General features: G+C 39.2%; 1 protein-coding gene across 3 annotated transcripts in view; it reads left to right on the plus strand.

The window, feature by feature from the left end:
• The window catches only part of ROCK1 (Rho associated coiled-coil containing protein kinase 1), a 91,555-nt gene that overhangs the window by 37,676 nt on the left and 39,021 nt on the right, over positions 1-14,858 (plus strand). For all 3 annotated transcript variants that reach the window (XM_077352638.1, XM_077352637.1, XM_077352639.1), the window contains exons 9-18: positions 204-295; positions 1,603-1,762; positions 2,397-2,463; positions 3,844-3,932; positions 6,466-6,514; positions 8,400-8,535; positions 9,061-9,152; positions 10,234-10,480; positions 11,959-12,065; positions 14,166-14,316. In XM_077352638.1, coding sequence (XP_077208753.1) covers positions 204-295; positions 1,603-1,762; positions 2,397-2,463; positions 3,844-3,932; positions 6,466-6,514; positions 8,400-8,535; positions 9,061-9,152; positions 10,234-10,480; positions 11,959-12,065; positions 14,166-14,316 — 1,190 coding nt within the window. The remainder of the gene's footprint in view (positions 1-203; positions 296-1,602; positions 1,763-2,396; positions 2,464-3,843; positions 3,933-6,465; positions 6,515-8,399; positions 8,536-9,060; positions 9,153-10,233; positions 10,481-11,958; positions 12,066-14,165; positions 14,317-14,858) is intronic.

Consider the following 14,858-nt stretch of genomic DNA (forward strand, 5'->3'; position numbering starts at 1 on the left):
AGTTTATTGCTTGGCTTTGGGGACCGTACAATAAAATATTTTAAAAGTAATTCCATTTTACAGTAAAATTAGAGTCCAGTAGCACCTTTAAGACCAGCAAAGATTTATTCAGGGCGTGAGCTTTCGAGTGCTTACTAGTCTCTGATTTTATTGTGCTACTTCAGACCGACATGGCTATCCTTTTGAATCTATCCATTTTACAGGGAAGTCAGATTAGGTCGCAATGGTGTAGAAGAAATCAAGCGGCATCTGTTCTTCAAAAATGACCAGTGGGCTTGGGAAAATCTGAGAGACAGTAAGTATCTTTCTGTACAGAAGCAACTTGTAAATTTTTTTGTATGGCAAACAGTACATTTCAAATATCCTTAATGGAAAACACTTATTTGTCCGTAAATTATTCTATGGCACCTATAAAATTTAGTTTCCCCAAACAGCTAAAGATTTAAGAATTGTAGGGATGTGCATTCAGATATTTCTGGTTGAAATATATATATCCAAAACTATTGTATCACTCTTCATCAGATATATTCTGGTATCCAAAGCAATATTCTGGTTTTCCAGAATACCAGTAATCAGTGCCTCCAGGCATGTTTTTCTTCAATTTTATAAGTTTCCTAAGCAATGATTTTAGAAGGATCACCAGAACTATATGCCCAATCATTAGAATATTCTCAGAGCCCTTCATGGCTTTCTGATCATGGTCAAAGAGAATGAAAAACAAGCCCGCTGCTTGGTTTCATTTCAGTGCTAGAATTTTTGGTGCTGCTGTAGTTCTGGGCTTTGGTCTTCTGCTGTCTGCCTTCTTGTTCAGTATTAGGACATCCTCAGTGGACTCCATTTTAAAATATTTAAAGCTTTTCTGTGTGTCTTCTTTTAGCTGGGAGGTAGTGGCTGTCTTGGATCTTTTATAAATAGTTTTTAAAAAATAGCTTTCCTTACAAGGTTGGTTTCGATTGTCTAGTTTGATATTGATTCTTTTAGCATTTGGAGGTTTTTGGCCAGTGATTACTTTTGTGTGTTTGGCTATTGGCTGTTTGGTCTGAAGAATTTTTTCTCATAGGGAACAATAGAGAAAAGTAGGATAAGTGACATGAATTAGTGGTACAGATGAATGTAGGTTGAAATCAAGATGTCATGCCTTATATCATTAATTTTTCTACTCCCATTAGTGTACTAGAATAGAGTATTAGACACCTTTTGAATCTCTATAGTGCCATGGCCTTACATATATGCGAAAACTTTAGAAGCCTGTCCTCAAGAATAGAACTGATCAGTTGTGGCACTTCTGAAAATCAACTGTTGACAAACATTGAATTTTGTGGAAGTCCATGAAAATGAGTTTCTTTTTCCTCTTTAATTTGAAGCGACTTGTGTTTGCATAAAACTTTCTAATAGATACTTCTGTCAGTGAAATGAGGTCAAAGTTATTTGTTTAAAAGTTGATTTTTAATTTTTTGGAAAATAGAATTATTTTATCATTACTGTGCAGCAGGAATTAAATGTCCTTGTGATGCCCATTCATATATCATTCATCACAAATATAAAACTGTTTGAATAAACAGTTTCTAATATAGTAATTCTTGTTTGTACTGTTGTTGGTAGCTGTAGCACCAGTTGTGCCTGATTTAAGTAGTGACATTGACACTAGCAACTTTGATGATCTGGAGGAAGATAAAGGAGAAGAAGAAACATTCCCTATACCAAAAGCATTTGTTGGCAACCAGCTACCTTTTGTAGGATTTACTTACTACAGTAACCATCAGTAAGTACTGTCAGAACTACAACCTATGAATTAAAAGGTATTTGTATTTTTTAAACATGATGAAGGTAAAATCAATGAGATCTGGGGGAGATGTCACAAATGTAGCTAAATTCTTTACATGCCAAAGAATACAAAAATATTTTTACCTGCTGGTGGAAGGTAATGATTAAGAAGTACAGTTAAATTTCTCAGAGTAGGCTTTTTCAGAGCTACCACATTTGAGGGACAGTTTATTCTTGTTAGGTACCTCAGATTTCACCTGTTCACTGGTAACTTCAACTAGCAACTGTGACTAGTGAATAAGAAGGGAGTGTTTAAGCAAGTGGGTAGACTTAATTCACATAATTGTTTAGATTTTTATTAAATGCAAAGAAGCACCTCATGTTTCATTATTGCATTAAACACTTAAAAATATAAGAACAATATATTCCGAAGGCCCAGAAGTAAATAGTCAAATAAGAAATTCTTCATGTTTATTACATTAGGACAGCTGGTTGAAGGGTAACATGCAAGATAATTAGTTTAAAAATGTTTCAAGGCACAGTGATTTTTTTCCCTTGAGGCAATTGGAAATACATTAAAAGGTTTTATTAAAAATTGTATTTTAAAAGTTTTATTAAAATTATGTTTGCAGGTATTTGTCCAGTTCTATGGCAAACTCTAATGACAACAGAGCAAGCACCAATGTAGATAAAAGTTTGGTATGTTTTTTTCTTGTTGCTGTGTTGACCTGATTTCTTTTAAAATAGATCAGTAGTCAAATGATCAAATGATTTGTGGCTGATTTTAAATTGGTCTGTTAAATTTGCCTTTTTTAGATATTGAAGGAAGTACAGTTTACATAACTTGTTTCATAATGTCTTGATATTCACTTCCCATTACAGCAGCACATCAGATCCAAAATAAACAACTGTTAATTTAATTGGTGATTGTACTGATTAAAATATATCTTTATGAATAGTGCACTAAATTTTTAATGATTGAATTGCTATTTGAAAATTGTGTCCTAGTTTTTCATAGGCTCTGGCCTTTTATACAAGTAATGAAAACCCCTTAAAAAACTTGAGTTGACTGGTGTAAAATAAACTGTATATCACTGATACCAGTGGTTCTTAACCTTTAAGTCATTGTTGCCCTCCAAGTATGCTTCCTTATCTGCTAGCATTCCTGGATGAAACTTTGACTTTGGAGCCTTTCCAGTCAGGCTTCCGTCCTGGTATGCCTGATGGATGATCTCCAAAGACAGCTGGACTGAGGCAGGTTTTACTTGATCTCACAACTTGATCTCACAAGGCTAGTTTTACTTGATCTCACAACAATGTTTAATGTGGTAGACTGCAAGCTTCTTGTTCACCACTTCATTGAGAGTGGGATTCAAAGGACTGCCCTTCAGTGCTGACCTCCTTTCTCCATGGTTGAGGACAGAAGTTTGCCATTGGAGACAACCGGTCACATCACTGCCAACTCCCTTGTGGGGATCTTCTCCCAACTATTTAACATCTTCATGCACCCTCTCTCCCAGATAGTTAGGATTTTGGGGTTTGGGTGCCACCAATAAGCAGATGACACCTAACTATATCTCCTGAAGAACAGTTGGCTGAAATGCCTCTCAAGCTCATTGGTTCAGTGCTTGGAGGCAGCCAGTCTCCTGAAACTGAATCCTTCCCCTATTTTGATATCATCTCCAGTCTGGGGTAGCTGGCAGAGGGCACAAAGGGGGTGGGGGAGTAGGGAGCAATATTTTATTGTTCATTTTATTATTGTAACTGCTTTTATTTTGCATACATTTATATGTATTTGGTTCCTGTTTGTTTTATGCCACCTTTTTCTGAAGGCTTGAGAAAGAAATCTAGGATTTTACTCTCAAGGTGGTATGAGTTTTGTGTGCTAGCTGTCAGTAGCTAGCTGCAGTAGAAGATAGAGCTGCCTAAAATTCTAATATTTCAGATACTCCCCATTTGCTTAGAATTTTTAAATACCGTTGCAGATTTGCTCTGTTAAGAATTACTGACTTAACCAGTCTTCTAAATTCCTGTAAATTATATCTCTCCTATTTTATATTCTCTACCTTATATTTAAAGCTGGAATCTCTACAAAAAACAATCTATCAGCTTGAAGAACAGTTACAAAATGAAATGCAGTTGAAAGATGAAATGGAACAAAAATTCAGGTGATTCCCTACATTATGTTTTCAAACCCATCTTTTGTACATGTAAATAGATAAATGCTTCAGGTTCCTAGGCATATGGGGGGGGGGATGCATACGTCTTGTATGTTTGAGAGGGGAGGTGGTTTGCACTTAAACTGCCATCCCTAATTCCTAGCTGACACCCACAATCTGCAGTCTTGCAAATGTAACTGTTGGTGGCCTGTGACTAGGGAGGGAAAGGTTTATGTGTATACATATGCATATTCTTCTATTCATAAAATGCTTATAGGAAGCTAGTGTGTCAGGGAGAGATTTGGCTAGAACCTTCCTCTAAAATGCTTATTTTGTATATGCAAGACACTTATGTCAGAGAACTGAAGTGCAGTATGAAATGGTCCAATGTAGTAATAACTATTTCACGTGAGAGTATTGGTAATGTATCTTGCAATATGTACTGTCATGCTGCTATTCCGAAACATTATACCTTGCTTTGTACTGGTAATGGGAATGACTAGGTTAATCAATACAGTGCTTCAATGGCATACATAGTCTATGCCACCACTATCATGGGGATTTTGTCATGCTCATCTTCGTGGTGTCTGTCCATTCCCACATGGGATTCTGCGGAATCGCAGGCCTGCCACGGAGAGGAGCTAGTGAGTTTATCTAAAGAAAAATACTTCCAGAAGTGCTGATTCCCATCTTTGTGAGGATTTGAGAAGACTTTTCCCGTCCCAAAGTCACATGATGTGGGAGGGGTCAGCACTCCTCCCTCTGTTCTTTTCTTGCCGCCAGCTGGAAAGGTTCAGCAGTGAGTTACTCTGCGCATCTTGTTCTGAGGTAAAATTTTCTGACAGAAATATTGGACTTTGACTTTTGGACTGAATTTGACTATGGCTTTATTAAAAAAATGTCAGGAATTTGATGCCAAGATGGCACAGAATGATAATCACTGTCTGTCTCCTGTGCCTTGGAGAAGGACATGTAACTGGAGCCTGTCAAGCTTGTAAAAAGATGACTCCTAAGACGAGAGATGGAGGGCTTAAAGGCTGCATTATATGAAAAAGCCTTAACTGCCACTAAGAACACGTCTGAGGGCACCTCTGGAAGAGAGAAAAGATCCAGGTCACCATCCTTGATTACAGGATTGGCCCTGGACAAAAGACCTACTGGGGAGTCCTCTGTTCAACAGTCTGTGTCAGAGCCCCCTTCTAAAAAGGAAAAAAGGAAATCTAAAAATGGCAGAAAAGGCTGTATGCCTACCTCTCCAGCTTTACCAGAGGCCCCTCAAAGCTGGCGCTCACCTTCACCTTTGGGTCAGGGCATGCCGCCCATTCCCCTGATGCTGATGGCGTCGATCTTTAATGCCATTGATACAACTGACCGCATGAGTGAATGCGGTAGATCTCGGCATGGATCCCTTGACGTCGAGCCGACCCAGAGTCATTTGCGATCAGCGATTACTGAACCTCTGGGAGCCGATGCGGGAAGTGGGAAAGCTCTCAGAGTCAGAGGACAACTTAATCCTGCTCCCTAGGCGCCACAACCATCGCCCAGGTTTGTTAGTGGATTCGTCAGATGAACAGTCGATGTCGTGGATCTGCTGGTCGATGTTGAACAGGCTTCTATGAAGACGAGCCTTCTACATCTAGGTACGATCATCCAAGTGCTTGATGCCGTATTAACAATGAAGACTTGGATAGCTCCAATGTCAAAGCCCAGATCCCAAGAGATATTGATATGGACTCTGATGATTTTTCATATGTGCCGCCACCTGAAGTAGTTGGAGACCCCACTAATTTGTCTCCAACAGATGATTTAACAGATGATTCTTAGGAATGGGCTTTGCGGCTAGTTATTTAAATAAAGTATACCCACACCTACCTCCAAGGTGTGTGATCTTGCTAGAGTCCCATGTAGAAGAAGAAAAGAAGAAGAAGAGTTGGTTCTTATTTGCCGATTTTCCCTACCCAAAGGAGGCTCAAAGCAGCTTACAGTTGCCTTCCCATTCTTCTCCCCACAACAGACACCCTGTGGGGTGGGTAAGGCTGAGAGAGCGCTGATATCACTGCCCTGTCAGAACAGTTTTATCAGTGCCGTGGGAAGCCCAAGGTCACACAGCTGGCTGCTTGTGGGGGAGCGCAGAATCGAACCTGGCATGCCAGGTTAGAAGTCCGCACTCCTAACCACTACACCAAGCAATTCTAGTCACTGCCACATCATGTGATTTTGGGGCAGGAAAAGTCTCTTCAGATCCTCACAAAGGTTGGGGTCAGCACTCCTGGGAGTGTTTTTCTTTAGATAAACTCGCTAACTCCTCTCCGTGGCAGGCCTGCAATTCCGCAGAATCCCATGTGTGAATGCACAGAATAACACTCTATGAATAACAGTTACAGGTAAGTGCAATCTTGTTTTCATAGGACATTGTAGTTCTTTACAGCATTGTCCATGTTCTCATGGCTTTGTCTGTGTTTGATATTTAATTTCATATTAGAAATACTGAACAGAAATATAAAGTAAGAGCTGGTTGTAAAATGATTTTAATTTTTTGTAGAACTTCAAATATTAAACTCGACAAGATAATGAAAGAATTAGATGAAGAGGTAAGTAGAATTTTCTGTATCATATTTTAAAAATTATTTTAAAATCTTACTTGTATATTATTTATTTGATTTGTATGACCGCCGCTCTCGGAAACCGGCTCGCGGCGGTTCACAATGTTTTAAAACAAATACAATATATTAACCATTAAAATTCCCCATTAAAACCCCATTAAAATAATGACTGAGTCACAATGATGGCGATTAAAAAACTATTCCCATACAGGCCCACTGGATGAGCAGAAGGGAACGGATGGATAATTGGGCATAGGGTGGAACAATCTGGGGAACCAGGTCAGTCTAGTACTGGCCTCCCCCCTCCGGGGAGAGGGGTCCGATCTTAGCCCCGGGCCATCACCCGGCCTTAGACAAACGCCTGGCGGAAGAGCTCCGTTTTGCAGGCTCTGCGGAACTCAGAGAGCTCCGACAGGGCCCGCAGCTCTTCAGGGAGCTCGTTCCACCAGGTAGGGGCCAGGACCGAAAAGGCCCTGGCCCTTGTCGAGGCCAGGCGTGCCTCCCGGGGTCCTGGGATCATCAGCAGATTCTTACCCGCAGAGCGAAGTACCCTGCGGGGGGCATAAGGAGATAGGCGGTCCCTCAAGTATGCAGGACCCAAGCCGCGTATAGTCTTGAAGGTTAGTACCAAAACCTTGAACCTAATCCGGAAACAAACTGGCAACCAGTGCAGCTGCTTCAGCAGAGGCTGAACATGGGACCTCCAAGATGATTTAGTGAGGACCCGTGCAGCTGCATTCTGTACCAGCTGTAACTTCCGGGTTAGAGACAAGGGTAGGCCCGCGTAGAGCGAGTTACAGAAGTCTAATCTAGAAGTAACCGTTGCATGGATCACAGTGGCCAGGTGTTCCGGGGGCAGGTAGGGCGCTAGTAGCCGAGCTTGGCGTAGATGGAGAAACGCCGTCCGAGCTACCTTAGTGACCTGGGCCTCCATGGAAAGTGAGGTATCCAGAATCACTCCCAAATTCCTGGCTTGGGGCACAGATGACAATTGTACCCCGTCCAGGCAGGGAAGACGCGCTTCCTGTTCCTGCTCCCTTCGGCCTAGCCAAAGGACCTCCGTCTTGGAGGGGTTGAGTCTCGGAGGGGTTGAATTGGAGGGGTTGAATTGTAAATATACAATTTACACACTGAATTGCATAAGATGAGCAGGAAAACATGCATCTGTTTGCAGGCATCGGAGAGGGTGGTATGTAAGTACAATTAATTAATGAATTAATTAAAGAAGGAAAAGTAATTTTGGAAAGTAGTAGTCTTGAGAACATGCTAGTTAAGAAATATTGGATTTGAAGATGCGAAAGTGTTAAGAGACAATATTGAATACAAGAGTTTAGTTGTATCATAGGACACTGTCTAATCCAGTGTGTTTTTTTTAACAAATGCTTCTTACAAGCATGCATGAATGTAACTGCTTTCCCATTTTCTCTCAGCATTTGGTGTTCAAATGAAATAAAATTAACTTAGAGGCCTGAACATGGTTAATATCAGTTGTTAGATCCATGGGGACAGATGAAGAATGTTCATTGTGTGTTTTTGTACTGCAATTCTTTGTCTACTATTTTCATGATTTTTTCTCTTCTGAGAAACAAATAGCATAAAGACCATAGTTTTTCCAAGGTTTTTCATAACCTGATTTTTCATCCAACTGGTCTATTTCTTCCAGACCACTTTTTATGCAGATAAAATAATGAAAGAGATCCAAGCTAGTCATTGTATAAAGCTTTTATTCAGATAACTAACATTGGGTTTAAAATATTTAAAATATAGTATTTGTATTGCTATGTTTTTAATTTTTGGCAATAGTTGTGTACACACCTAATGAAAACTAATCATTTTTAATATATGGAAAATTGGCAACGTTTGCAACTTACAGGTGAGTCAGAGAAAAAACTCGGAATCTACTGTTACTCAGGTTGAAAAGGAAAATATGTTGCTGCAACACAGAATAAGTGAATATCAGAGAAAGTCAGAACAAGAGAGTGAGAAACGTCGAAATGTAGAAAATGAAGGTAAAATTGTCTTTCCTTTGTTAATTAATATATTGCAATATCATTTTAGTACTGTAACATTCCAAGACACTTCTTTAATTTTGAAAAGTGTGAAAATGTTAGGAATGGATAGGATTCTCGGCAGTTATCAGCAGTGGGAACACAGCTATTTACTCCCACCCTAGCACCTTCTGATTTCTTGAGTCACAGGATCTGTTGGACATGGCCATGTGAGTCTTGGGGCTTCAGTGAGGAAGAGGCATGAGGAAAAATTACCTATTTGCAAGTACTTCTCTGCTGACCTAGTACAGCACCGTCCATGTGACTTAATCCATAACTTTTCCAGGGTTAAAAGGGACTGGGGGGAGGCAGCAGAAATCCATACTACTAAATGCCTTCTTCTGACGGATCACTGGATCTAACACCATCTTTTCAAAAGTATGAGTGGAAAATATGTGGTTTCAATATATGTGATTTTTTCTTAGTTGTGTATATATCTTCAAGAGAAATGAATAGTCACATTTAATGGGTTTTCTTTTCATCTAGTATCAACTTTAAAGGAACAGTTGGAAGATTTAAGAAAAATTAGTCAGCATTCACATATTACAAATGAAAAAATAACACAGTTGCAAAAGCAGGTAAGTAATTTTGCATATCTCCATCTCCTTTGCACATAATATTATAAGCTCAGGATAATTATCAAAGTAACAGAACTGAGCATGCTAAATGTAAGTTCATCTTTATGGTTTCTGTGGAGTCCCACATGGAACTGTGCATTCGCAGACCTACCATGGAGAAGAGCTAGCAAGATCCCAGGGGTGCTCTTCACAGAGGAGGCTGACTTTCCTGCCCAAAAGTGTGTGTGGTGGAAGCAATCTTTCCTCAGTTCTCTTTTTTGCTGCTGGTGAGAGAGGAATGTTCAGTAAGCTGAACCTGGATATTTACCTCAGATTTAGAATGAGAAGTGAACAATATAACATTTTTATATTATCAGCCATTGTAAGGACATGGCCTTGTTGAAATAAATGAATGAATGTGCTAAATGTGAAGCAAAAATGCCCCCAGAATGGCCTATCTCCTCTGTTGGAGAGAAGACCTTGATAATACATCAACCTTGCCACCAAATCATGTGAAAAATAGTGGTTTGTCTGGAAACTCTGGGAAATGGCTTCACTACCTCAAACCCACAAGGAAAGAGCCCAAGTGGCTGATAAATGGGCCAGTGGCTACCTTGGTGAGCTCAGTGACAATGCCAGTGGAGCCTATATTGGCTGAGGAATCTGCCTTGTCTAGGACCACACGTAGCCCACTGGTGAAGAAGATGGAGGACAAAGTTGCACTCACCTTGTAACTGTTGTTCATCAAGTGGGTTTCTATGCAGGCACACAGCTCTCCCTCCTTTTCCCACTGTTGGAGTATGTTATTGATTGATATTTACTTTCCTATGGAGGTGGATGAAGAACTGAGGGAGTTATTCCCTCTCACATTATGTGACTTTTGGGTGGGCATATCAGCATCCTCTGTGAGGGCATGGGAGAGAACTCCTGGGATCTAAAAATTTGTTTAAAAGCTTGCTAGCTCATCTCCATGGCAACCCTATAAAAGTGCAGTCCCATGTGTGCTTGCGCAGAATGCCACTCAATGAACAACAGTTACAGGTAAGTGTAATTTTTTTTCTGTTCCTTACTTATCTGCCCTAATTTTTTTCACTTCTAACAGCTAGAAGAAGCCAATGATTTATTAAGAACAGAATCTGATACTGCAGCAAGACTGAGAAAGAGTCATACAGAAATGAGCAAGTCAGTGAGCCAGTTTGAAGCCCTAAATAGGGAGCTGCAAGAGAGATGCAGAGTTCTAGAGACCACAAAGTTACAAGTGGAAAAGGATTATTACCAACTGCAAGCAGCTCTAGAAGTAGAACGAAGGGATAGGACTCATGGATCAGAAATCATTGGAGAGCTACAAGGTAATTGTTCTATACTAGTATAATTTCTGTTATTTTACCAGCCAAAATTATTCTGTCAAATATATTGAGAAAGTGTTAGAACTCTTGAAACTACTCTAGAGCCAGTTTGGTGTAGTGGTTAGGAGTGTGGACTTCTAATCTGGCATGCCGGGTTCGATTCTGCGCTCCCCCACATGCAGCCAGATGGGTGACCTTGGGCTTGCCACGGCACTGATAAAACTGTTCTGACCGAGCAGTGATATCAAGGCTCTCTCAGCCTCACCCACCCCACAGGGTGTCTGTTGTGGGGAGAGGAAAGGGAAGGCGACTGTAAGCCGCTTTGAGCCTTCTTCGGGTAGGAAAAGCGACATATAAGAACCAACTCTTCTCCTTCGTAACAGCCAATTGGGGGTGCCTTTGATAGTTTTCAGCAAAAGTATTGCAGAAGCACATTTTGACCTCACATTCAAGCACCAAAAAAACAGGAAAGTGGTATTGGACTACATTGTGTTATCATATACGGAGCCCTTCACCGCATGCTGTGATATGGATATGTTATGTATGTATCTCTTGCAGACCTTCGAACATTAAATACTGTTCGGATTAGAGTCTCCCACTATTCATGCAGGAGGACATATGCTGAAGGGCTGGAGATGCCAAAACTAATGCTGCAACACTCTGCCCATTCCCCCCAGTCAGAAAAATGAGTTGTAGTAAGCCCAATATTCTTATTTCAGGTGCAGAGGAAATATCTGACTAGTGCGTTAGGTTTTCTTGATATTTAGGGAGGAAAAGTGATTGTATAGAAAATTTCCAGTGTAAACAGTTACAGATCTCTCCCTACAGTGGTTTTGGGACTGTTTAACTTGGGGACATTCAGGCATTTTATCTTTAATTTATGAAAATCTATTACGATATAGTTTGAGAACTTCATATTTTGGGGAAACCTACATCTTTTGTAAGATGATGCTTACCTTGAAACCGCTATATATTATGTATAGTGTTGTGTTCAGTTTTATGAATCAAATATGCTTGAGCCATATTACTTTTATTTAATTAATTTAACTGCAGGTTGGGAGCATGGCACAAATATTCTTAATATTGGTGTGGATTCTAAAGTAGACTCTCATTGAGTTCCAGAGCATCAGCTGACACTGATGTGTTGTATTAGTTCTCCCTTGCTGCGCTGTTCTAAACATGGCATATAGGAGGTGTTCTAGTCACTGGGAGAATGCCTCCCTGAAGTAGGAAAATAGCATGCTTTGGTTCTGTTGATCCCTAGATACACAATTTGAGTGTAGAGGAACAGGCAACTACAGGAGAAGGGGTTGCCAGTAAAAGCCTCTAACAGAGCCATTTCTTGCTAGATAAGATTCAAGCCATTGATTCTATTTTCAGTTGCAAATGTCCTTAGATGTATGGTTGGGAGTTAGATAGACAAGTAATATCCGGTTTTGTGTTGAGAGTTGTAACAGATAAATTTTTTTTTTTAAATTAAGCTCGGATTACATCTCTACAAGAAGAAATCAAAGGTGTGAAAAACAATCTTGAAAAGGTGGAAGAAGAAAGGAAAAAAGCACAGGACATGCTTAATAATTCTGAAAAGGTAAGACAATTAATCTCTCTGTTAAGTGTAATTCTTGCTTAGAATATTTCAATAAGAATTTTCAATAAGATCGTCAATATTTTAAGAACCGTAGGTGGAAGTCAGAATGCAGACGTGATAGATAAAATAAGACAATTGTATGGGTTTTACAGATTAAGTCATAATTAGTTGTGCCAAAATAATTGAATTTATGATGATAAAGATCAGTAGAAGTCAGTGAAATGCACTGACACAAATTGCTTGGCTTTTGGAAATGTTACAAATGCTGCAATAATAAAAGCATTTCTTAATTCTATGTTTAAACATTGCAGTCATTGTTTTACATAGTATTATAAAAAAGCATGTTACTATAAGGGGAGGGGCTAGAATTAAAGAAAGTCTGCTTTCCATGGATGTTCCCCAGTTAAATCCCTGCCATCTCCAGCTAAAAGGATCAAGTATGACTTGATGCAAAAGACCTCTGCCTGAGATTCTGGAGAACCACTGCTACTCTGAATACAGTACTGACCCTGGGTAACCAATAGTATGATTCAATATGGCAGCTTCATGTTTACAAGTCTTAAAACATTTCTTTGGTTCTAGGAGCAAGTTCAAAAATTTAGGAGCCAGACTAAATTTGCAGCTTTGAAGTTTTTCTATTTCAGTTACACATTAGTTAGTTAGTTAGTTTTATTACAGTCAGAGACCAGCACAAGATGATACAAAAACATCCATTAAAATCAGGAATTAAAACATCTTAAAACATAACAATACAAAATAGAATAATAATAAGGTACATAAACACAGCTGTCCAGTTCACTTGAAATAGACCATTCTATTACGAATTTTGATCGCTGATGCGCAGAACTTGGCAACTTTATAGGTTGTATCATTATATCTGCCAGCAGCAGAGAAATGTTACACATTTTCTATGTATTTCCCCCATGAAACCTAATTGAGGCCTTATAATGGTTTTGATTTTTTATATAGGAATAACCCTGGTTCTCATCATCACAACTAAAAGCTAATACTAGCCTAGATTTGCCAAATTTTGTATAATCTCAGTATTACTTTAAAAAGCTCTAGTTCATTGAATATTGATGCCACTAGAGAAAATAACTGGTTAAATAACGAATTCACCTACCATTATTGAATGATGTAATTTATGTTTATGTATAAGCAAACAATGACAAAAATTTCATGCACTTTCAATTCCTACAACAAGACTTTCTGAATTTGTGATTTGAAATTATATATAAACTAGGGGGTAAATAAGATTTAACTTAATCTAGGCTAATTCCACTTCTTATTACAGCCACAATGCAGGTCCTGTGATCCCAAACATTAGCATTTCTGTAGATCATAGGAGGGGGACAATTCCTTCCTCCCTTTTCACCAATGGAAAAACTGGTTAGATCTACCTCGGTATTGCTGAAACTACTAGGCACAACAATGAAATTTCTAGGGCCCATGGCAACCTGACACCTGCAATTCCTTGAATTGATACCTTCATAATTTTATATTTAAATCTTGATGATGGAGGAGAGCCAACAAAAGAAGGAAGGCTTTCATAAAGCATAAATAATAGAGAGATTAAGGTTTTGACTTAGGTATGAGAACACAGGGATTAAGACAAAGTCTTCAATGGAAAAATTTGTATTTTGGAAGAGATTTAATGAATATAGAGTGTTATATAGAGAGTGTGGGAGGGATTACAGGGAGAAGTGGGTAGAAAGAAGAATGGTGGGAGGCTAATAAAGCTAGAGACTGGATGGTGAAAAATGGTAGAATTAGAAGTAGATAATAGGAAGTAGATAATAGGAAATTAGGTTATAGGAAGGCTCTGAAGAATTTACCATACCTTGCATTCTTTGTGAATATTTGCAGATTATGTATAATGGATGTGATTAATTGCATGCGTGTTGACTTTACTAAAATTATTTTACCCAAGCATAATAAATGTTTTCAATGGTTTCATCCTTTACCATAAATTAATACATTAGGATGGGATGGGGGGCACAGAATGGGTCAAAAGCCCTTGAAAAGTGTCATGAAACGCAAATATTTTAAAGATTTAATCTGATTATTTTAATATAATTATTTTTTCAAATTATCTTACAGCAAAAGAATAATTTAGAAATAGATCTAAACTACAAACTCAAAATGTTACAACAGCATTTAGATCAAGAAATAAATGAGCATAACATAGATAAAGCTCGGTTGACGGACAAACATCAGTCAATAGAAGAGGCCAAGTCAGTTGCAATGTGTGGTAGGTACTTGTATCTTTGTGTATAGATGTAAAATACTTGTTAATATTTGTATATATGTATTCATTTCCATAATAATAGATTGCATGTCAGTTACATATAGAAGGAATGCTACAGGAAATGGAAGGTGGGGGAAAGGGAAAAGCACTGCAGTAGCTGGCTATCAGGCTGCTCCAAAGCCAAGCAGGCTGTTGCCTTCCCCCTTTCTCCCCTGAGGAGGCGGAGGGTGAGAAAGGTTGCTTGGCCAGCTGGCAAGGATGGGGCATCTTACCCACAATGAGGCTGGCTCCTCTTCTACCCGATTAACTGCCAGAAGTGGCAAGAAGCTGAAGGAGGAGGAGAGGTAATACCCACAGTTGGTCCTCAGTGGGAGCATGTCCTGACCCTATTGGTGGCATACCCCTGTGAAGTCAAATCTGGTAGAGTGGGCATCATCTGAATGCCACCCCATCATTATCATGGAGACTGATTCTATGCCTGTACAAGACTTGATATTCCATTTCTAACTACATGGTCAGAAACTTTAAAGTAATATAAAACTTCT

The sequence above is a fragment of the Paroedura picta genome, chromosome 9, assembly GCF_049243985.1.
Source record: "Paroedura picta isolate Pp20150507F chromosome 9, Ppicta_v3.0, whole genome shotgun sequence".
Lineage (NCBI taxonomy): Eukaryota > Metazoa > Chordata > Lepidosauria > Squamata > Gekkonidae > Paroedura > Paroedura picta.